General features: G+C 33.7%; 1 protein-coding gene across 4 annotated transcripts in view; it reads left to right on the forward strand.

The window, feature by feature from the left end:
- LOC118185458 (uncharacterized) overlaps positions 1–24,977 on the forward strand; it is a 272,436-nt gene that overhangs the window by 188,907 nt on the left and 58,552 nt on the right. For all 4 annotated transcript variants that reach the window (XM_035355307.2, XM_085813560.1, XM_085813561.1 and 1 more), the window contains exon 2: positions 18,394–18,711. In XM_035355307.2, coding sequence (XP_035211198.1) covers positions 18,394–18,711 — 318 coding nt within the window. The remainder of the gene's footprint in view (positions 1–18,393; positions 18,712–24,977) is intronic.

The raw sequence follows: 24,977 nt of genomic DNA on the forward strand, positions 1-24,977 counted from the left end.
AGACACCTCAAACGGGTTGTCTCGAAACGTGCTTGCATCACTAAAGAGTATTTTTAGCAGCGTTCGATCGAATGGGTGTACCTGTCTGATGAGTTCAGTGTTGGGCCTGCGTCAGCATGGGTAAACGGAATAACAAATAGCAAAAGCAATCTGTTTCAGGGTTACTATTTTTATCACCACAAGCATGACGCGAGTATTTTTTGTCTTATGTATCAGGATTCTGAAAGAAGCTGATGGTTTTCTAACAAGGAGGCAGATTGCCAAGAAAATGCTCGGGGGGTAAATCCTCCGCAGGAGTTGCACTTCTGAATGAATTGAGTTCCCTGTTTCTGACCTTGTAAATCACGTGCCACAGTACTGGAGATTATTTTGAAATTGCGTGATCTTTTCCAGCTTTTGATTAAAAACTGCGTTCGCGTATCATTCGGCATGTGTTTCTTTGCATATTAGATTGATGATTAATCCATATGTTAATTCTCTGGCTGACGCGCTGAAAACATATGACAAGGGGGATATGTGTTACGTAATTCAGCTTGTATTGCTGAACGATTTGAGCTGAGAACGCCATGTTCTGTGCTCGAAACTTCTTGAGCTGTTGTTATTTTTTTTCTTGTATTGTATTGCTTCTGTGCAGTTATATGATTTTCATTTTGCGTAGCATCATCTGGGACGTAGCTAGAGGGGGCAAACATCCATGGGGCGCAAAATTGATGATGTAAATTTTTAAAATGAAATGTTTTCCATTCTTGGTAAAGAGGAGTGGGAGGGCGAAACTTTCAATTGTCCCCAGGCGCTGAAAACCCTAGCTACAGCTCTGAGCGTCGCAGTGCATACGTACGTTCATAGTTAACGAACGTTTTTAATTTTTCTTGATTATTGGTCATCTAAATTGCGGAAGGAGTAAGTATTAGTACCACAGAATAAGTGCTTATGTTACGTGTTACGTAATTCAGCTTGTATTGAAGTATTGTAATTCAGCTTGTATTGTATTGAGCAATTCTCCTGATGAATAAGGCCTTCGGTGCTTTCGGTGCTATGTCAGCCTTTGAGGACGGGAACTATCTGCCTACTTTTAGTACACGCAAATTAGCGTAAACAGTTTGCTGTAGTTTGGCGATTTTTTAAAAGAAGAAAAGAACGATGACTTCTAATTTCAAACTGATTATTTATTAGATATTTGAGGATTTAATTAGATATTAATACATTTAATTTATGGCATATTGTTTGATAATTTTTAGGAATATTTTAAACAGTTATATATATAGCGTATAATAAAGCCAGTTGTATCTATCACAAAACATACCGCATTTTGAAATAGAATTTTTTTAAGGGGGAAAGGGATCTATTAATGCAAAAATAAACCCCACGTGTGGATAATCGTAAGTTCATTTTGTGCTTGCAGTCTTTTGGAACAAAAATATTTTTGCTTCAGAAAAGGGGTAACTTTTTAGTTACCTTCCAAATGGGTAGTTTATTTACTCGACTAAGATGAAAGTGCAAGGCTGTCAACGTACTGTAAGAGATGCCTTCGTGGAGGACTTTCTGAAGAAACCGGCTCGTATTTATATTAAACATGGCGAAAACCACGAAACCTACTCTGCTTCTTTCCTGTTTACTGAGAATTTAACCTAGGTCGAATTATCGGTTTACAACTATCTTATCCTATCGACCATTTGTGGTCTTAGCTGGAAGAATTTTATATAAAATTGGGGCTTATGTAAGGATGCTTTTTTCTACATTTTACGAGCGAAAGCATGTTTGCTAAACATAAAGTAAACTAGCCGTGTACGTTGGCTGTGATGGGTATTTGACCACAGATTCTGTAATGAATTCTTCAAGTATTTGAATCTTTAAAACACTGAAAGTCCCAGCATGAACTCTTTGACATTGCTATGCATAACGAAGCTGCAAACAGCTGGATTTTCGTACTCACAGCTCGATTTTTGGTATATACGTTTCAGTCGTGCGGTCACCAAATATAGACCCTTATTTCTTAGTTTAATAAAGGCGCCTAAAATGGCAAAATATCACGCTTTTTTTCCTTTGCAATCGTTATAAAATCGCTTTGCGCGCTGCTAATAGACAGGTATCTGTCAACGGAATGACATATACTGATATCAGTTTGTTTAGAAATATGTACTAGTAACGTGCATGAATATATGTAGTAAAACGTAAAGCTCATTATTAATTGAAGCAATTTGTAAAAGGATGGGGTTCAAATACATTGCGAGATTTTCTTTGGAATGTGTGATTTTTATAGCTTAAGAAAATAAAATTCATTGGCTTCTCTCTCATAAAGGTGCTTTCTCAACCTTGTCTACAAATATTTGTAAAATCGGGCCTATTTCTTGTTATTAAATCCTCAGAACTACGACTAAAATATATACAACGTTCTTAAAGCTTTTTTTTTTAATAATTAGTTCAGCGTGTTCAAATGTTTCTAAAAGTTTTCCCAATAGTTGAAGCAAACTTATGACTGGTGGCAATTATTTTATCGTCTTATCGATTATTCTGTCGTTTTCAAGGAGTTAAAGACTTTGGTGGATGCTTTTCATGATTATTCAAAGTTCTGTCACGTCTTCAGAAGCAATTTCCAAACTCAATCGATTCAGTCATTGTGCCTATTGCTTTTAGTTGTTTTCAGCGCTTTTAGAATTCACAATGATTTTAAGGCGGAAGTTTGAAAAATCCTTTGAGATTTGTTCCGAAGCTCAACCGGTTTAATATTTTTGTTGTAGCAATTTGGAATTGTCGATGCTTTCGGAATACAATATCATCAGAGGTCAACATTTTTTCGAAGAGCCTTTGATATTTAACAGCGTATCACAGAATTGCTGCCTTTTCGAGAATTTCGGCTATTTTTTATTCTTTCTAAAATACCTGATATGGAATGTGTCGTTTCTTTAAAACTTTCTGTTTGCGGTTCATTTTATGAGTTCTGGTTCATCATCGCCGAGCGGTAAAGTCGCTGAACACTGGTAAGTTCCGACCTGAGTTCGATTCCAGGCGAACGGGCCGGCTGCAAGCGCATTTCCATGGTATTCAACATGTGTAGCGTGTGTACTAGCCATTTTCCCTTAGGAAAGTCCTCCATGAAGGCATCCTTTCCCTTAGGCGGATAGTTCTTGCTTTTATATAATTAAAGACCGGTTTGGTTTTTAAATTCTATTTACGGTTAAAGAAATAATAGCGCACGTTGTCGAAGACTCAAAAAAGTGCTACTTATTATTTACTGTCGAAGTTAATATAAGTTGTTATGCTGCTCGAAATAATCAGCACAGTCATAGTGCTTCAAATAGTCATAAACATAAATCTAACATACTGCTTGAAATAGAATATATACATAAGAATTCTTGATATATCCATAACAGTAAAAATGCGGATATTATATATTTATAATATAAAAAAGTCAATCAGCTTTATAATTTAATTTAGTAATAGCCTCTTAATTTCTCATTTTTAATTTGGGCATTTCTTCGCTGTATTCTAAAAGTAATAATAAATTTTCTGGGCTGCGCCATTTCTAGATTAATATATGTCACATGACTTGCGCAATGGTGATGACGTAGCTAATTCGGAACCTAAACTAGTTTCGAGAGTTGAAGCCTTTCTAAACTATACTAAAACCTTCTCTTCGTGAGCTTTCATACTAGATATTTTCACTCTTCGCTTCTACCTCTGTTCCCGCTTGAACGCTATTTCGCTGCGCTCTCTTCCTATGCCAATAGTATCAAAAATGTAAATATTCCGGAATAGGCCCGATTAGAGTGCCAAGTGAATTGTGGCCAGAAATGCCATTTGAAATAAAAATGAATATTTAATCTTACTCGGCTGCCAAATTTCCTAGTCATTACGGATTCAAAATTTTAGCATTCTACGCAATCAAAATTTTTCTTTTTCAGCATGGATCTATGTTCTGTGCTATTGACGGGCTGCGCCGTCAAGTATTTCTACGTCTCAATGTTCATACATCATTACTTCTAAATTTGTTTTTAATTACACATATATATTATTAATTATACAGAAAAAGTAATAAATTTCGAAGTGTGTATGCAAAATAGAAACTAAGGAAATAAGTGTTCAATAAATTACTGAATTAGCAATAGCACTTTAATTTCTTCTTTAGATTTTTATATGTCCCCCTCCTAGCATCTGCAGTTTACCAAAATTTCTTTCGACTGATTCATTTCTAGATCAGTCCATACACATGACTTAATAACGCTGATGAAATAAAATTGGGAACTTAATTGAAATTTTTCTCTTGGTGAGCTTTCATATTGGATAATTGCGCACTTTTGCTTCTTCCTCTCTTTTCGCTTTAAACTTAAGCATCTTCTTCTCGCTGCTTGATTTCCTTTATTGTTTTAGAAATATATGCAGAGCGCAAAAGATAAAAGTATGCTAAGCTATCCTGTGTTCTTGTTTTAGTTTTACAAAGGCATCCTTTTCTTTAGATAGATATTTCATAAAAGGCTTTATCATAAGTATTTAATAAAACGATACTGAAGCTGACAATGTGTTCTAGAATAGCAATTCTATAAGAGTTTACGAATGAGACCTCGATTTTTGGAAACAATTATATTGGTCAATACTTGTCACAGTAATCTGCACAAAAATGCTCGTCGCGTAATTTCATAACATTCAAAAGCTTTTTCTAAGCGATACTTTATTTTTAGTTACGTTTAAATGGAAACATTTCTCTCTTCAACTTGGATATAGCCCCTGAATACGATTCCTGATTTTAATATCAAATAGCTCTGTCAATTATTATCATATGGGAATCGGACCTTTTGTGTTTTAATTTTTTATGACGACTACGAGGTTTTCCTTATTATAAATACAGGAACCGGAGAAAGTAATATTTCGTAATTTTTACAAAATTCATTTATTTAAATTTAAAAATACCAGAATATTAATATCTGCGTGATTTAAAACACTTTCCGAAGTAAAATCTATGAATAGCAGTAACAAAAATAAATCCTAGGGAAGGAATTTGTGAACATGATAAATATTCAGGTATTATGAAATTTTAAAATTTTCAATAGTCTTGCTATAAATTCTCATCTGCTATTTATTATTCTTACAATGTCTAAAACGTTAAATGCTACTTTGTAATTTAAAATATCTAATGGAAAGACGGTCGGTTTGAACGTTTACCTAGCACCAGGCCAGAAAATATCTAAAATATCTAATTTAGACAATGGCACTTTTTGAATACTCGACAACAACAACTATGTCAATATCTAACGTGAACGATAATCATTTTAGAAAAGGTTTGTTGCTTTATTTTCTAATATATTTTACACATGATACTGCAGGTGCCAGGCATTACTGTGAAATTTGCAAATGAAATTAGAAGCTTAATTTTATACACTATAATAAAATTAATTCTGCAAACTTCAGTGAGTTTGTTAATGCAGTTGACTTCAAGATAACGTACAAGTATTACTAGTCATTTGAAATGAATCTCTTGGGAAAATATCTTGTAATTTAAAAGGGTTTCTTTGGTGAATTTAACAAAATCTGATTTTAAGGTCTTTTACTATGCTCTTCAGAACGCTGTTTATGTTTAAGAATATCACTGCAACAAAAGACCTCCTCAGTAAATTCTTTTCTTAGCAACATGAATGGATTTAACGATTAGACCTTAGAAACACTGTAAATAAGTTCTGAAGCTTAAAAAATTGATAAACACATTTCTCTTTTCACTCCGAAGGATGGTGGCTGACCTATTTTTTGGAAGACGTATGTTTTGTAGCATTTTAGCATGTTTAAAAAAAAAAAAAAAAAAAAAAAAAAAAAAAAAAAAAGACGCACTGTTCACGACCGTCTCCCTGTTGTTTTGCCCTCGTAGGCGATGAGAAAAACGTAAGCTCGTATATTTTACACAGTTGTTTCACTGCAGTCACGTGATGCTGCCGTCACAACCTCCTCAGGGTAAACTGCCCTTGAATCTCTGTTTACCAGCTCTTGGAAAAGAATCAAACAATGTTCTATGCCTCGATGTTTTTATCCCTGCTCCTCTTAGCTGAGAATATATTCCCTTTGAATAAGGTCTAATGTGTTCGTTTTAATAGCATAAATTTCAAGAAAAGAAAGAAAAAACAGAATTATTAGTAATACGCCAATGCTCATTGTATTGTATTGAGCGATTTGTCTTTTCGAAAATAAGAGAATATTTAAGCAAGTATAATAGAACCTAAAATGTATATTCATTGTTAAAGCATTCCATCATAAAAATTATTGCTGCTGCTTTATTCTTGCGAGAGAGACTTGAACGCACGTTCTGCCGGAATTTAAAAAAAAAATAACTTTTTAATAAAGAATTTTAATATGTCATAGTAAAGAAAAAATCATTTTATTGCGATTCAGTTAACAGTTATGAAAGTACAACTTAATAAAGAGAATATGAAAGAGAAAATATAATATTTAGAAATTATAATGACTTTCTGTTGTGTCATTATGAACATACAAAAAAATGAATGCATGTGATCATATATATATATATATGCATGTGATCATACATATATATATATATATATAATAGTTGAAATCTTAATTAAAGTGGAATGAATACTCCTATTATAATTCTTGTATTTCAATGTAAAATTAACAAAGCCGATAAGGCAAAGAATTACAGTTTGAAGTCTAAATAAATTCTAATTTACATAAATTCGTAATTTTGATATTTAAAGCAATAGAAATATGAATTTTTTTTATTTAAAAAGTTTTAGAGAAATTTAAATTTTCTAAAAAAATTTCTGAAACTTTTTTAATTAAAATAAACTCTAATTTTGTCCTAAAACTTTTCAAATTTAAAAAAAAAAAATTATAAAAATTAAAAATTAAAAAAAATTGTTTTCTAAAACTTTAAAAAAAATTAATTTTGCTATTGCTTTTAAATATTAAAAAATTACGAATCTGTAAATTGGAATTTATTTAGACTTCAAATTGTAATTCTTTTACTTTATTCGCTTTCTTAATTTTACTTTGAAATATAGGAATTATAATAGGAGTATACCCCTTTAATTATGATTATGTTTAATTAAATCCTTGTAGCCTAGGCGAAGTATTCTTAATAGTCCTTCCTTATATTTGTTTATATATATCTATAAAAAAATATATGTAAATCAAAATCACTTGTGCATTTGTGCTAAAATTTATATATTTTATGTATTTACGCTCGATTATTTAGGAAATATTTAAAGAATTCTTAAATTTCCGGCTGACATTTGATATTTTTTTTAAATTAAAACGTAGTTAGCGAATAGTTACTTGCCTTTTTAACAGAACACATGGTCCAGCGCTTCGTATCATTCCATCAGCACTTCCAAGACTTGTTGGTTTTTAAAGTGGCAGTTTTCTCTTTTTCATCTCGCTCTTCCCTTTCGCCCTTGATCTGGATTTCTTTAGATTGTAAGATTTTGCTGTTGTTAGTTTGTTTTCTGCTAAGCGCATGATTCTGGCACCACATTTTTGAGTATTAAACAACACTTATGTTGCATTTGAAATCGTCGCATTTCAAGCAGCATAACAGCAGCTTGCTGCACTAACGCAGATTGCAACTACGATGCTAATACTATTTTATTCAGATTAGTGTTCAGAATCTAGTAGCATGTCGTTCGAATTTTATTCGCAAGCTTTTGAAATTTTGATGAAAAAAAGAGTATAAAGATACATATTTTACAGAAAGTTAACTCAAGCATGGGGTGTACCTATACGTAATTTCGGAGTTGATTATATAATGAAGAACCTTCGTGAAGAGCTTTTAAAAGAAATCTTGCCCATATTTTCATTATATTTGGAATTTGGGAAAAGAAGCCAATAAAATGGGCATGGTAATATGTAAATTGATCTATCTACAAGGACCATGCTGTGGCTTAGAAGCTGTTAGCTTACCCTATATTCTACTTGATGCCACTGAATAGAGTAGCTAGAGGAAGTTTTGCTCATCATTAATGTAAATATGAATTAGTTTATTTTAAAACTTCTTCTGTTAAAAGATTCCTCCTCTTCTTATAGGTGAACGAACATCTTTAGTATTGCTGTTAGCCCTAGTTTATTTAATACAATACGATTATCTATAGCGTAGCCCATACTGTGCCTATTAACTTTAACCCCACTTAAAGTTTAAAAATTACTGCTGGGTTAAAAAGTACCGAATGTTGTGGATTATATTCCAATAGTTGAAAAATGAAGACGCCGCTATGACCGTTGTACACAAATGAACATAGAGAAAAGAACAAATATGAGTGCCCAATATGTAACGTTGGGTTATGCAAAGAATGCCTTACCCTGTATCATACGATATAAAATCTATTTCATGTAATAAATTTTTCCAGAATAATAGGTGTGCATATATCAAGTCGATCGCTACGTGTGGGACATGTATCCCACCATAACTGCGGCTGGGACAGCCTTTAGCTTGAAAACCGTTTGCCAAAAAAATCTCAAATGCTAAATTTACCTTATTTATGTCATATTTTGTTCACTTTGATAGAAAACGGGTTAAAATTTCTTTAATTCGTAGTCAAAGGGTTAAATAACAGTATAAAGACGATAAGGGCTCGTAATAACTTTGTTATGATAAAATACAGTACACGCACAGACATATACTGCATTGTATCATGCAGATAATACCCAAATCAGTGAACCTAAAAAAAGGATATTCTTTAAATGCCCTCCTGCCTGTTTTCTCTTTTTGATGCAATGCGTAAACGCTGCCATGAGGCATCTCAGCACACCTACGAAATAGTGTACTAATGTAGACATACTTGTATTTGTCCTTGCGCTGTGATACCAAATTGTATCCTTCAGCTCTGTTGTCCACAATTCTGATGATCTTCACCGTTTCGCTGCAATATCTAGTGAGTTTCAGTTTGGTTTATTTGATTATCGCAAGGGTTATCTGCCAAAAGGAAATTTACTTTATAAGGGAAAGTGGCTCATATACAGTGTCTGTTAAAGAACCTGTTCTAATGAAGGTTTTTTATTGCCAAACCATGGTATGCTAATTGCCTGACTTCTTGCTCTCCACGGATGTAGGTATTCTATACGTGTTTATGTGCATTCTGATCTTCTCAAATTGGCAGACATAATTGCACCACTTTTATGGACGGCGCCATTTCTGCCACCAGGTGATGTGGAACTAGGCAGGCACTCAAGGGAGAAAAATAGAAATACTGACAGTCGGTTTAAAAACAGAAAACAAAATAGGAGCATAATTTCACATTATTCCAAGACATTAAATACAGGAAGCTTCAAACCACGTAATCGTGTTTCAGGCAGAATCATCTGGTCTTCTCAAGAAGCTCTCGAAGAAAATACAAGAATCGCAGCAGTATTTTAGCCGTAGGTTCTAAATACATTTGAGAAAACAATTATAATTATGTAGCCTATTTAAAATACCTTTTAAGTAGGTTTTAATAGTCTGTCGCACTATTTCAGTGGTTAACAGAAATCTACAGCTAAAACAGAGCTGAATAATCGAGTTTCTACTGCATATATTGATTTTATTGACGAATCAAATTTCCCTGACGAGCATTTAGTTTTTATTTATTCATAGCATCAAAAGCATTACTTATCATAATTGAAAACGTGTATGTCTCGTCCTAATGAATAAACGAAGCAGAAATTTTATCCACGATTTCGTACTAAATGAGTTAATTCCTAACAATTTACAGTATGAACTAACTATTAGCTGTAGTATCCAAATTAAGAAATTCTGTTCAGGATTCAGAGCTACTAAAAAAGTGGTAGGTCCTCTCTTTTAGCTTGAAGGAAAGCCGCTGTGTTTAATACGTAGAATTGCTAACGGAAGTGTGAGAATATTAAAGAAAAAATAAACGAACAAAAGATTTTACACACATATATATTTTATTTATTACATTTATTCATTCAAAATGCCCCTATGTAAAACTGGTCGATGATATAACAAATAAAATACATAGTATCGTCTATTATCTTCTTTTTGCAAACATTTCTTTTGTTAGACTAGAAGAGAAACATGCTAATGTGACAATCAAAATCGTTAAAACAACCTTGTATTTAGCGTAAGTATAATGAAACAATCGATTTCGAGGGCAGCTAAAGGTCCCTCCTCATAAGGAGAAAGAAATACCTAGAAAGAAGAAAATAAAGGAGAAGGAGTCTCAGAAACACGTGGTCCTTATCAGCACTGCACGTTGTTAAAACTGGATTTTTAATCAGAGTTGTACTGGCCGCCTACTTTTACTGAGCCAGGCTATCTGATCAAACATAAAGGACAAGAAAAATTAGAGAAGTTAAAATAGGGAGCGAGGGGCAAATGCACCTTCACGTTCAAAATCTGAACTTCAAATAATGGAAAGCAACCACTGAATGGATTTTTATATCCTCTGGTAGTGCCAAACGCGAGGAGGTAACGCCATCTATCGACAAAAATAACTGAATTAAGATAGTAGAATTTTAAAGGCATTAGGAAGGACTGGATTGGACTTCAAATCATTAACTAAACCTTCTAAATCTTTGTGAATGTGAAAAGCCTCAAGAAAATCCAATTCAACTATGGAAGAAGCCTTTTGGATAATTTTTGCAGACCCAAAGTCAAAATTATGGTTAAATGTCCAACTATGATGCGCTATTGAAGACTTGTTGATTTCGCCCTTTCTGACATAAGATTCATGTTCCTTCATACGAAACTTCAACGCTCTTTTAGTTTGGCCAATATATGTTAAACCACACTGACACGATATACTATAAATTCCCCAAGAATTCAAGACAGAAACGCAATCTTTTAGAATCGAAGGGTGAATTTTATTAATAGGGTAGAAACCGACTTAAAAATTGAATTTCTGAAGAATCCGTGCAATTTTATAGCTAACAGAAGGATAAAATGGAAGCACGACAAGGTCATTAATATTATTTCTAACACTGGAATGTCTTCTTTGATGGGAATCTGAAAAATTTTTAACGGCTTTATCAATAATCACGGGAGAAAATCCACGGTCAATCGCAACTGCTCTCAAATAATTAAGTTCATTGTTAAGCAAAGATTCAGAGGAACAAACTTTAAGCACGCGGAATACATAATAGTAAAAAGAAGCCGTTTTTTGCTTAACAGGGTGGCATGACTTGGTATGGGGTGGTAAACAAACTGCAAAGGGTTTACGGTACACAGTGGTGCTAAAATCACCGCTGTGTACCGTAAAGGTACTGCAAAGTAAAAGTACCGTAAAAGTACAAAACTGCAAAGGGTTTACGGTAAACAGTGGTGCTTCAGTTGTTTTTGCCGATAGATGGCGTTACCTCCTCACGTTTGGTACTACCAGAGGATATAAAAATCCGTTCAGTGGTTGCTTTTCATTATTTGAAGTTCGGATTTTGAGCGTGAAGGTGCATTTGTCCCCCGCTCCCTATTTTAACTTCTCTAATTTTTCTTGTCCTTTATGCTTGATCAGATAGGCTGGCTCAGTAAAAGTAGGCGGCCAGTACAACTCTGATTAAAAATCCAGTTTTAACCACGTGCAGTGCTGATAAGGACCACGTGTTTCTGAGACTCCTTCTCCTTTATTTTCTTCTTTCTAGGTATTTCTTTCTCCTGATGAGGAGGGACCTTTAGCTGCCCTCGAAATCGATTGAGTGTTTCATTATACTTACGCTAAATACAAGGTTGTTTTTACGATTTTGATTTCTTTTGTTCTTCTTTTGCTTGTTGCACATTGTCGTACCATTTATTTCGTTCTGCTTCTCTTTGCCTCAGTTGTCTTTGAGAGGTCCCTTAAACCACTCCGAGTTAATCATTTGTTTAGCAGAGCAACCCTGAGATAACACATCTGCTGGGTTCATATTACCAGGCACATGCCTCCATGATTCAGGTTTTGTCAACTTAGTAATTTCTTTAACACGATTGCTTACAAAGTTCGACCAATTACCAGGATTTCTGATCCACCATAATGCGACTGTGGAATCACACCACAAAGTTACATTTATATCAAAATCATTAAGAGCTTTACAAACAGACTATAATAATCGGGATCCAATGCAACAGGACATTAATTCCAATCTAGGAATCGTCAAATTCTTAATAGGAGCTACTCTAGATTTTGCTCTTAAGAGAGTAATTTTTACACTACACGAATCAACACTTCTCGCGAAAATACATCCTGCATAAGCATATTTGCAGGCATCGACAAATACATGCAATTCAACTGTTGCAAAGGTTCCAATGAATCGGGGTATTGCCACATTTTTCAACAAAAGTATATCAGATAACCGCACAAAAAATTTACTTACAAAATCATGAGGCAATACCTCGTCCCAAGAAAATTTCAACTTCCATGTTTCTTGTAACAAAAGTTTTAGAAGCAAAGTTATTGGTGCAAGTATTCCAATTGGATCAAAAATTAATTGTACAATAGACAGAATCAGTCTCTTAGTTACCTTAGTATCACAAGTTATCATATTTACATTTATATTACACCTTAAAGTATCACTGTCTAAATTCTACAATATTCCTAAAAGAGGTGTGTCCCCAGAATGTTTTGTAGTATATTTGGAAGCAACATTGCTCTCCCATCCCCGTAAATTAAATCTGCCCCTCGACATAAGACTTTTGGCATTTTGAATTAAATCCTCTTGTTCCTCAATATTGTAAACACCCGTAATACAATTATCTACATAGAGCGAATTTTTTAATTTGTCAGTCACATCTAAAAAATCAGATGAACAATTATCCAAGAGATGTTTAATAGACGCACCTAGTAGATAAGGGCTGCAGGAAACTCCAAAACCTACTCTGCAGTACATATACACTATTTCTCCCTCATCACTTGGATAGAAAAATCGCAAGTAATCTCTATCCTTCAGAGAAATTCCTAACTGCAAGAATGCTTTCTCTATGTTTGCACTCAGAAAAATAGGAAAAAATCTCATTCTGTCTAAAATATCAGGGACTAATTCTATTAAATTAGGTCCTTTCAATAAACACATTCAAAGATGGTTTTCCCTTTTCACAAGATGAAGCATCAAAAACGGGTCTTACCTTAGTGGTTTCACTATTCATCTTAATAACCGGTCTGTGTGGTAAAAAGTGACATTTATTGTTTAATTTCTTTTCCGGAACCTTTTCTATAATATTTAAATTTTCCCACTGTCTAAACACTTCTTGATATTCCTTCAAAGAATTATTTTCTTTTGCCCTCTTAATCATTTTTTATGACGTGTCAAAGCAATGCTTTTATTATCTGATAAATTGGTAGATTCGCATTTCCAGGGTAATTCTAATTCATATCTACCATCGGGCCGAATAGATTATTTATTCTGAAAATCAATCTCGTAGTCGCATTGAACATCTTTCGCTTTACTATTTTCCGTCGGGTCGGAAATACCCAAAACTTCAAGCTCCCATAAAGATTTCAAAGAAGCATTATTTACATGTAAGGAAATACTTATTATAGCATTATCCCTAGCAGTATAATTTTCTTTACCCATAAGCGTCCAATCCAGTTTTGTTTTCACTGCAGTTAAACCAGAGGGTAATTCTAGGTATTCGTCAGATAACAGTTTACCAATGACATCTGCACCTATCAATAAATCAATTTCACTTTCCTCGCAAAATGTGTCACTGACTTCAATTTTCCTGCTTTTCAATTCCTCTATAATCTGAGCATTCTTGATTGTTGGAACAAATCCACATATGTTTTTTTCAGAAAAAACTTCAAAACAACACCTAAAAGTGTTATCTAAACTGCTTATGTCAATAGCAAAAACAGAATGGGTTACAGGCGCAGTTTCCCTCTCCCCAAAAAAACCATGAATTACTTTCTCCTGTCGAATAGGATCAGCTTTCATTCGCTTCATAATTTTCTCCCCAACGTATGATCGTTGGGATCCCGAATCCAAGAGAATCTTAATTTTTCTCTCTCGATCTTTAACTTTAATTTGAACACATAAAGTTTGCAAATAAACTTTCTCGCTCTTACTATTATTAGAAAGGGAAACATCCAACTTAGAGTCATTTTGTTTTACAGAACTAACATTCTGAGGACACATAAATTTTATATGATCACAACTGCAAATGGGACATTTAATATTGCCTTTACATTGGTTTTTTAAATGACCAATTCTTAAACATGAAAAGCAAACACCTTCTTTTGTACAAGTTGCCTCTTTTCATTTAAGCTCATATTTTCAGCTTTCAAAGACTTACCACTCGTATGAGGCTTACCACAAAATATACAAACATTTTGCTTACCTTTACTGGTTTCATTTGTATTTACCAGCGCGGCAGCTGTTGCTAAATCTGAATTACCTGAAATAACTTTTTTATTAAAACGCTTAACAGAATGAGTAAATCCTGATTGTGCTAATGTAATCATTTCTTCCGATTCTACTTCATGCCTTAAAAAACACATTAGTTTTTCAAGCGTTCTTTCAGAACTCTTTTCCTGTCCCTGTTCAGAAGTTCAACTCCGCTCCCAGGCACGTAGAATATTTTCAGGTAGGCACGACTCTACTAAAGGTCCCAAGAAATCAGCAAACTTTTCCTTGGTGTGTCCTAAGCTTTCCAGTGCTCGTAATTTACTTTCTATACTATCATAAAGTACTCCTAAGTCCGACGCCGTTCTGCCTGTTGTAGCATTCTTTAAAACAAGCCCAAGCAAATCTCTTACATAGATCTGGCACCAGAAAGTCTTCTCTACCAAATCTTTCTTTCAGCTGCTCGATAGCTTTGGGATAATTCGCGGCGGTAACGGGAAAACTGCTCAAAAGTTGAGCTGCCTTTGAGCCAGGTACTGCACTTTGCACTAAGTACAAAAATTTATCTTCCGGCACAATATCCGCATCTTCATGAATTTTGGAGAATTGGCTTCAAAAGCCTAAAAATTCTCTTGCATCTCCAGAAAATTTTTTCAGTTCAAGTTTAGGAAGTTTTTATTTTCTTTAGGATCCGAAATCGAAACTGAAGCAATATCTGTAGTAACATTCATCGAATTCAACTGTCCAATTTTATTCTGAAGTTTCACCTTTAAAGCTATAAAGGAATCTCTGTATCCTTCAGCCGTATTAAATTCATTCTCTAAATCAGCTTCCTTGGTTTGTTCTAAAACACTGCTTTGAGTACTGTCCAGGCGTTCAAATTTGTCAATTAGTTGCCCCAACAACACTTGCAATCTCTCAGGATCCGTACAAGTAGGCAATTCTTCTTCCACAATCTTCGTAGTTAACGTAAACGAAGTACGTTCACTTTTACGTTTTGCTTTTAACAAAACCCCTAAATCAAAGCTACTCGAAATCACACAAACGTCCTGTCACGGACGCCAAACTTTTATGTTGAAACTAAATAACATTTGCATAATCCGAGTTCAGAAAACAAAACATTTATTTTACATATTTTAAAGAAATAACGTTCTGAAACAAGTTTCATCTACACAATCAATCGACGCTCTCTCCAGAGCATTACGCCATCAAATTTGGCTCACATCCAAAAGTACAAATCGAAGAATTACAGAAGCGTTGTTGCCACACAAGAACCTATAGTTACAAACTTCACACAATAATAAAACAAAAACACACTTTTGAAAAATAGACAATAATAATAAAAATATTAATAATAAAATTCTTAACAATATTTTCTAGATTATGCAACACTAATAAAATATCTTTTTTCTTTACCGAGCGGAGCCTAAATGCGAATCTAGAATTACGACAGAATATGCTATGTGTAAAACGCAAAACCTTTAAAATATCACTTTGGAATGGCAACAGATTCGCTGGGATAAATATGCAGCACACATATAACATAAAATTCAAAAAGCTGTAAAAAAATTTAAATCCGATTCAGCAATGGTTAAAATGCGTGCTTTGAAAGAAAATCTCGACATAAAAATGTAAGCTTGTCTTTTCGCATTCTCTGCTACTCTGTATTTTCGCAGGTATCAGATAGATAATATTTTAGTTCTTATAGGTAACTGCAATAAAAAAATCCTATAATCCCGGATTCGAGACTTTTTGCAATACCGGATTATTGATCGGAATTTTTATAGCAATCTCTCCATATTTATGTTATCCATAGGTTTAGGAAGAAAGAACTAAGTAGTGTAAAGGCCATAGCAGTGCGCATAGATGTTCATCGGAACATTTAATGGTTGTTAAAAGCATATGACGAAAAAACTAAAATATAGATAAATAAAACTACGAATTGGTTAGTTAAACGGAGGTATCTCTTAATAACTGGTATGCACTTGTATTTGAATTAAGATAACCAGACGTCCTGAATTTTAATGAAATATCACGTCCTAGAAAATTCCCGGATGCTAGAGCACTGTCGCGCTTTAAGATATATTCCGCAAAATTCCCAGAGACCACCGTCTTTAAACGATCTCCTCTGGAATTGACTAAGTTATTGTTTTAAAAAGACTCTTCAAAGTCATAACGAACTCAACCTCATTTACGATCGTAGCATGTGTCGTCATCATTACATAGAGAGAATTACGGGAAGTTTCGATCTTTCTTCCGCAGCAAACGTTTCCATGGTTATGAGTCATGATATGGGGAGAAGAAATGGCATTAACGTGACTATTCGAAAGTAACAGACTATAGTGTTTCTGATAGCATAAATAAGCATCGAACTCTAAGACGACCAATTTTTCAGAAGAATAAAATCGTTTAGAACTGTGGACAGTCATCGCAGAGTCTATCTTCTCTCTTTTGTTTCGAGAGGGGGGCGTCGAAAGCGACTGGATTAGGTTATTTGAATATGGCACTCAACTGCTATCTGCCTAAAGGTAGGGATTTCGTGAAGGAATTTCGTGGGGAAAAGGGTTGTGACAGCGGATATAAGGAAGTTTCTTAATTTTTTTAATGATATAGCCAATGGATCCTGCTGCGGAAGTTCAGGTTATGAAACGATTTGCGCTATATCAAAACTCTCAAATTAGAAGTTGCTACTTCTTTTTAGGTCACATAAAAACTTTCCAAGTACGTAGATGCAATACTTCTCTGGGTACTTGAATGTTGAAAAGTATATGAAAGTATTATTGTTTTTAATGCTATTGTTTTCATACGGAATTTTTTAATAAATCCTTTAAGTTTTATCATTCATGCTGTGCAGTTTTTGCTTTTATTCAAATCGAAAAATCGGATAAAGTATTTAAAGATTTCTAGTTTGTTGAAACATCATCCCGAACGCTAAAGGACTGCAGATGCTCATCCCATAAACTTTCTGTCATTTGGGGGGTTAGGTTATTTGAAATTGGTAAAGCGCACTAGAGATACCTGTCTGAAGGGAAGAATAACTTCGTGGTAGAATTTCTAAGGAAATTTCTTAATTTTTTTTCCCTTTACATTTAAGGAAACCCATGAGAACCGAACGTGCCCGTAACCAGCTGTCTTAACCACTCGCCCACTTGTAGAGCCCGGTTGGAGGGCCTAATTAAAGAGGAAGCTTATATTCCTTCTGTAGAGAAATTACAAACTTAAAAACTGAGGCTTTCAGAAGTAGTTCATAAAGAAGCAGTTCATGAAATAAAGAGCATAGGAACTAAGCATTTTCGTACTGTATGTTAATTATATTCAGAAACAAATATTTCCAATAGATTTTGAATTTTCCTACCTTGATTGTAACATTGCTTCGTCAAATAGTTCATACTAACTATAAGCACGTCTGAGAATCTGAGAGAGAAGATCAATTAAACATAAAAAGTCTGAATGAACAAAAAAAGAGTAAAAGTGTAAATGTCAAATTTCAGTCACAACCGGGCAGTTGATAGATGTCAGGGCAACGACAGATGAGAAGACGGAACAGATGTTAGATTATCTCTTGTGACATCTTCATCCATAGTATAAACCATCTCTGTTATCAATGCAGAAATGACCACTGAACTGTTAATAGATGTTTATGGGAACAGAATTGAATATTTAGATCGAATATTATTCTTTTGTCTTTGTTTAGATTATAAATGATTCTCACGTTTAATGTGCGTAAACTTGATGAGTTTGTTTTTGAACTAAATAAAATTACATGGTCCTATAGTTTGTATAAAAGTCTTTAGCTTTAAAAACATGTTCATCCTTTTTGAGAGATTTTGCATTTATTTTGTAGTTAAATAACTGGCTGAAAATTAACGTGTGTATTCTCTACAAGAAGATGCTTAAGAAGTAAAGATTGCGAAAAGTTATCTCTTTATAATTAATGTCAGTACTTCGTTACTGAAACGGCTACCGCAAAGTCCTTTGCAGAACATTTAAAATTTAGTTACTACAAATTGGGCGGTTAGGTTTGTCAACTAAGCCTAGTGGTCGCTTTAACAAAGAAGCAGCTTAACGTGTTCCATGAATCTACAATAAATTCTATTTGCTATTAGCATATGTAAGTTTACTTACAAAACGGTTAACCAATTTATTCTCTTCCAGACAAGATTTTGCGGGACATGGAGGACAGGTTCTACTTCGTGTCCCCGTCCAGCTCTGTCCAGCAGAGCCTGTCCGAGGACCAAGACGGAGAAGACGGCGACGAATGGGATGCGGATGAAATTGCCAACATCCCTGAACCACCAGATGGAGGATTCGGATGGGTCATCGTGGCCGCTTCTTTTCTGTGTAACCTCATACTGGATGGTATAGCTTATACGTTTGGTATCTTCTTTATGGAATTCGTCCGCTATTACGAAGTTCCGAAGGGTAAAGTGGCATGGGTTGGATCTCTTCTATCTGGATTCTATCTGAGTGTCGGTAAGAATATTTTGATATGAGAAGTGTTCTGACTTTTGTTTTACTGTAGACATTGTCTCAGAAGCGATAATTACAATTAACTGATGCTAGAGAACTATCCAAAGAACTTGAAATCAGACTCTAAGAAATAACATAGATACTTAACGATTAAGCATTGTAATTAAAATTTTATCTTGGGTTCTAATAATTATAATGTGCATTGTAAAGCGTAACTTTAAATATTTATATATAATTTTACTTATAAATGTATAACAGAAAGACGTTTGCATGGAAAAATTTAAATGGATTTGTATTTAGTTAAGCACTTAAGTTATTATTTTAATTTAAGAGCTCGTAAATATATAAAATGTATATACTTTTAATGTTTAATTTAGTTATGTTTTAAGAGTATCGTATATGTATTTAGATAAGTAAGTATGGGGTATGATATAGTATACACATAGATATGTACTGTATACACTTAGATGTGTTATAATATTGTATACACATAGATGTGTTATGTATTGTGTACACATAGATATGTTACTGGCAATGCATGAAACGCCGGCATTTTATAGAATACCTGGCATCTTCAGGTAAATTATGAAGTTGAGAATTATTATATTTTATACCTAGGCATTCTGTAGAATGCCAAATGCTCCTTATGAAAGTATTAAAAAAAGGTAATGTTAAGGCTACTATACCAAGGACATTCATTTTTCAAAAATATAAATACTATTTTGAAAAAATAATGAAAGATTGCCATTAAAACACTTTTATTCAAAATACATAAAACAAAAATAGTGAGATGGTCTTGGTACACCATACTGGCTGAGACTAGAAATCAATATCATATATCTGCACATCAATGGCCTCTTTAATAATTTTTTTCTGGCAGGAGTCACAAAGGTGGATGTACAGTTCAATATAATTCCGAGTAACGTTTGTGTATTTGATTCTGTGTGTGTTCTTTCAGTGTTCTGTTACGTCCTCCATGTCCAATAGCCAGACGAGTTTCATGAAGTACAGGAAATAACTCAGTGTCCATGATGTAACATCACAGCAATTCAGCAACCAAAAATCCCTTAGTTTCATATTAGTAGTCATTTTGGCCTCCCCTTATTTATTTATTTATTTATTTTTTTGCTTTATTTAGTAGTAATAACGGTTAATTATAGTTCGACCGTCTCAAGCGCAATCTTGGTTGGCATTCTGTCAAAACACATAGACTCGTCCAAAATTACTTGCTGCGACGTGAAAGGTCTTCTCTTCTCCGGAAAACGCTATGCTGGAGGGAAAGAAAGTCCCCATCCTTCCACCCTATTTTGAGAATAATTCGGCCCGACTGGCGCATGTGTGTTTGCGCTCATGGTCGCGGATGAGGCGGTCAAACTATACTAGTAAGTAATTACGGTTATTCGAAAAGAATCGCAGATGTTTTCATGCTTTGCCGGTTTGTCATTCGGGATTCTAATAGAATGCTTATGCAGTGTGTGAAATGTTTAATCGTTTCATATATTGCCAGACACTTTTTGGCATTCTATAAAATGCCGAATTTCATACCTTGCCGGTATACATACGACATATATGGGTCTTACTGTCATAAGTATACTATTGGATATTTATTCCGTAAACCCAAAAGAGTATTGTATATGATCAGAATCTCTGCCACCGCCATACTACTCCACATCAAAATTTAATCTACTGTTAATATGCGCCCTTAGGGGCTTCGCGGGAGATATTAGTATATCCAAATCATGGAGGTAGGAAAGGGAGGAGGGGCCATTCCGCGCTAGAAGTGAAGCACTGCTTTGAAGCTTGGGTCATCAGACTGGGTGTTCTTTGTTTACTTTCAGAAGCTCGCTTGACAAGATTCTGATAGTATTTCGACACACGACAGTTCCATAGAAATTGAAAAAGGGACACTCTCGCATGAAAGAAACATTCATAGTGTGATGGATAATAGCAATTTGTATAGTTTACTGACATTTACGCAAAAATCACATAATGGTTATTTTTCGATAACTAACAACAGCGATTTTGATTATGAATTTGTTTTATAAAATTCTAAGCTGTTGCACTACAAAAATATAGATTTTAAGAAAATTGCTAAAAGAGATCTGCCAAAATTTATTTTCTAGAAGATTTGAAAAGTTTGAAACTTGATGGCTAAATGTAAATATAAAATTATGTATGTTAAAATATTTGTAATTAGGCACATAGGTCAGATTAAGTTTTTATTAAATAGAGTAACGCATGCAAAGGCTATCTGCCTAAAGAGAGAGATGCCATCGTGGAGGAATTTTGAAGAAAAACTGACCTTTGAGTGGGTATTAAAAATAATACTTATAATTTTCATTCAAATTATATTCATATATATTTTTTATATAAAACTTTCGGGTGTATGCTAAATTAGTGTAAATTACTTTACACGTAAAATATGAGTGAATGCACAGAAATTAAAAATTTGCACATGCAGGAAATGATAAATAGGAAATATGTATGGGTATTTATGCATGCGCTTGCAAAAAGCATGTATCTGCCTTTGACAAAATACTTAAACATTCATTAAATTATTTATAAATGTATTTGAAATGAAGAATTTATTCACTTATAAACAACTGTGAAAGTACTTTGAAGAAATCTAATGATTAAATGTATCTAATTTATAATGATTATAAATGTTATCTAAATATATAATAACTTTAATATTGAATTGTAAACATAAATTGAAATCCTGTTGACAAATACGTTATAAAACTATTTAAGCAAGAATTGTTCGTATATGAAAGCAATCTGTTAAAAGGTATTGTAAAGCAAATGCTATGAGATTCGCACTTAAGAACGTAATAAAGAGTTTTGGAATATGTATTGTTGAAATGAAGGGTAAAAAAAAAAAATCTGATAAGTATAATTAAAAGAATTATTCCCTTTACATTTTATAATAACTCAGTTACAAGTTTTAAATAATACTTTAAAAAAAAACTTATTTTATTCCCTTTCAAAAATGTTCAGAGAAAGTCAAATACTATTTAATTCCTAATAATTCTCTAATTTAAAATGAACCGAATAGAGCATTAATTATAAAATGACTTACATTTTTCGATTTAAAAGAAGCCAAAAAATCATGTCATATTTAAGAAAGTATTTTAGGAAGAAGCGCTATAAATAGAAAAGAAATAATGCATAATTTTAATATTAATAATACAATAAACTTTGATCTTAATGTTTGTACCTTAACCGAATAAAATCGAATTACCTTAATTTTTTTTCTAATGTAATTAACGAAAACTTGTGAAAATATTTCATTCAAATTAAACCATTCTGAGAAAACTGTCCTGTGAAAAGTATAGCATTTAATTCCGTTCAGAATGAAATGTTGTTTAAAAATATGTTGTTTTCACATACTTAGGACTCTGAAGTGTTGTAGAAAAAGAAAATATATACATTTATATGTATATTTGCGACGTAATTACAAAATATTTACACCCGAACGCGTCAAATCCCATAGAACTCAATGGGAAATGACCCAATGTTTTGGTCACCACGTAGGGATCGCCGGTGCTTCAGAGCAGGGTACGGAGAAACTTGTTTAGGGCGACTCCATCTTACTTCCTACCTCCATGATCCAAATAGTGTAATTGCAAAAATGAAGCAATTGAGGATCTGGCCTTGGTAGAGGGAGGTTAGATCATAAAAGCTTTGAAATATCCAAATCTCTGACTATCTTCTGGCATTAAAGGCTGTGATGCATATTTGTTCCTGTTTTTCTATGTTATTAAATAATAGATACGTTATAAGGTATTTCTGTCGCCTTCTTGGCATGCCTTCGTGGTGTGGTGGCCTGCACGCTGGACGCGTATTCCTGAGGTCTATGGTTTGATTCTCGGCAAAAGTGTTGCTCATTTTTCATCTTTCCTGTTTTAAAAATACCTAATGTCTTTACAGTGGCGCCCGAACTAAAAGGGTGTTGGATGATGATTCTTCACATCCAGGATTTGGCTATTGGGTCCGCTAAAATCCCAGTCACACTTTAAAAGGGGGAGTATAATGATTATAAATGTTATCTAAATATATAATAACTTTAATATTGAATTGTAAACATAAATTGAAATCCTGTTGACAAATACGTTATAAAACTATTTAAGCAAGAATTGTTCGTATATGAAAGCAATCTGTTAAAAGGTATTGTAAAGCAAATGCTATGAGATGCGCACTTAAGAACGTAATAAAGAGTTTTGGAATATGTATTGTTGAAATGAAGGGTAAAAAAAAAAAAATCTGATAAGTATAATTAAAAGAATTATTCCCTTTACATTTCTCTCGCCGCCTTGGCATGCCTCCTTGGTGTGGTGGTCTGCACACTGGGCGTGTATTCCAGAGGTCCGTGGTTCGATACCCGGCGAAGGCGTTGCTCATTTTTCATCTTTCCGGTCTCGAAATAACCTAATGTCTTTACAACGTCATTATTTTTACCAGTGTAATTTTAATATTTAAATTTCTCAAACTGTCTATCTTCAGGTGTTTGATTCGCATTCCATAGTCAGGGCAGTGTTTCCGTCGCTTCAGTAAGCTTCGCCAATTATTATGATTCCTTAAATAATTAATTTGTTTTGAAACACTTAATCATTAATTTGTTTTGAAACACATGATGTAATCAGCGGTTCTCAACCTTTTGATTAACGCTTACCATCTAAACAAAAACTGAAAATCTTTAATACCACCACTACCACCACCACCACTCTTGAACAAAGCTCAGATCACATAAATTTACGAGTCTTAGAGAAAAAACAAAATTAGGATGTCGGGGTTTTAATTTTTGAATTTAATAGTTAAAAAAAATCTGAAAGGTTTCAGATTTTAAATTGCGTCCAAAGGAAAGTTTCTTTAACAATTTGTGTGTTACCTTTATTTATTAAATATCATGTTCTTCGAGCTTAAACCATAAAATTCAGTTTAAGAGCAATATCGCAAAATAATTTTAAATTGAGCCTAACTTCAGAATTCCCGATTTACAAAAGATGAACTTGATAATAAAACAAATTTCAGTTTCAAATTAGGGCTTCCACATGCCCATATTCTATGGAAGATTACGTTAGTCAAATTTTGGTAGCCCTAGGTACCGTTGTTTTAACACAATGCGAGAAAAATATGCATCACATTATATATGCAGATTCTTCATTATTTGATTTCATCAGATATAATACAGGGCAATAATATTTGGTGGCAACGATTTGAAAAATGATGCAGCCTTTTAAAAGTTTCACCGCAAAACGAAAACAAAATTCCTTCAGGGCAAATTGCCCCTTTGGACTAAAAAATACTTTATTTTGCGTACCACCGGTTGAGAACCCCTGGTCTAGAGAAAAGCAAGTGGAATTAATAAAACAATTTTCTATAATTCCATCGACTGATTTTGCTAATAGAAAAACAAGCAAAACAGCATTTCAAAACCATGAAATTTAAAGTTCATTTCAAAAATTAACGCACAGCCCTTTATGTCATTTTGATATTTCATAAGATTTGACTTTTTGGTGTGCACTGAAAGGGGCAGCAAAACACTAGTTATGCCACTGCTCCGATGTGCATGATAATAGAATTGTTTCAGCACCTTTGTTTGCCCTTAACTGTCAAAATATCCGAGTTGATAATGTCGTATGATCGGGATGAAATTTCTCTTCTGTCCTAAGTTTGTATAACAGGATGAAAGAAAACGCGCCCATTTTGATGTTAACAAAAAGCAGAGCTGCTGTTTTCAAAGAAAACCGAAAGCTATTCTTTACTTCTTCGTGAACGATTAAAAAAACTTCTCGTCGATTACAGTCTTCCCTCAAAGTCCACTGATTTCGATGAGAATGGCAATAATGACGACCTGAAGTCTTGACTGCCATACGGTAATACTAAACAAACTTTATTTAAATTTGTTTGGCGTGTTTATGTGGAATTTTTGGCTTTAAATCCAAGCATTAATTTGGCAACCCTGCAAGCTTGGGTGAAAGGTTTCTGAAGCTGTAGCGCCATCTAGTGTCAAACGTAATGCATCGAGCACCATCAATATGAGACAACAAATAAAATAAGAAACTTTAGTGAGATTGGGAAGCATTGTTGGTATAAGTCAGCTCTTTGAAACAACATAAAGGATGTTAAAAGACTGTTTCGTTTAACATTGCTATGATTTTTTTTTTTCCTGGGAGGAAGAGATCATATTTCTTCACTAAAGCATAAACGTGGTATTAATTTAAATCAAATTAAGCTAATACTTGATATTCAGCCTTTCAACATTTACC

The sequence above is a fragment of the Stegodyphus dumicola genome, chromosome 3, assembly GCF_044657685.1.
Source record: "Stegodyphus dumicola isolate Sdum_Otavi_A_Nest chromosome 3, ASM4465768v1".
Classification (NCBI taxonomy): Eukaryota; Metazoa; Arthropoda; class Arachnida; order Araneae; family Eresidae; genus Stegodyphus; species Stegodyphus dumicola.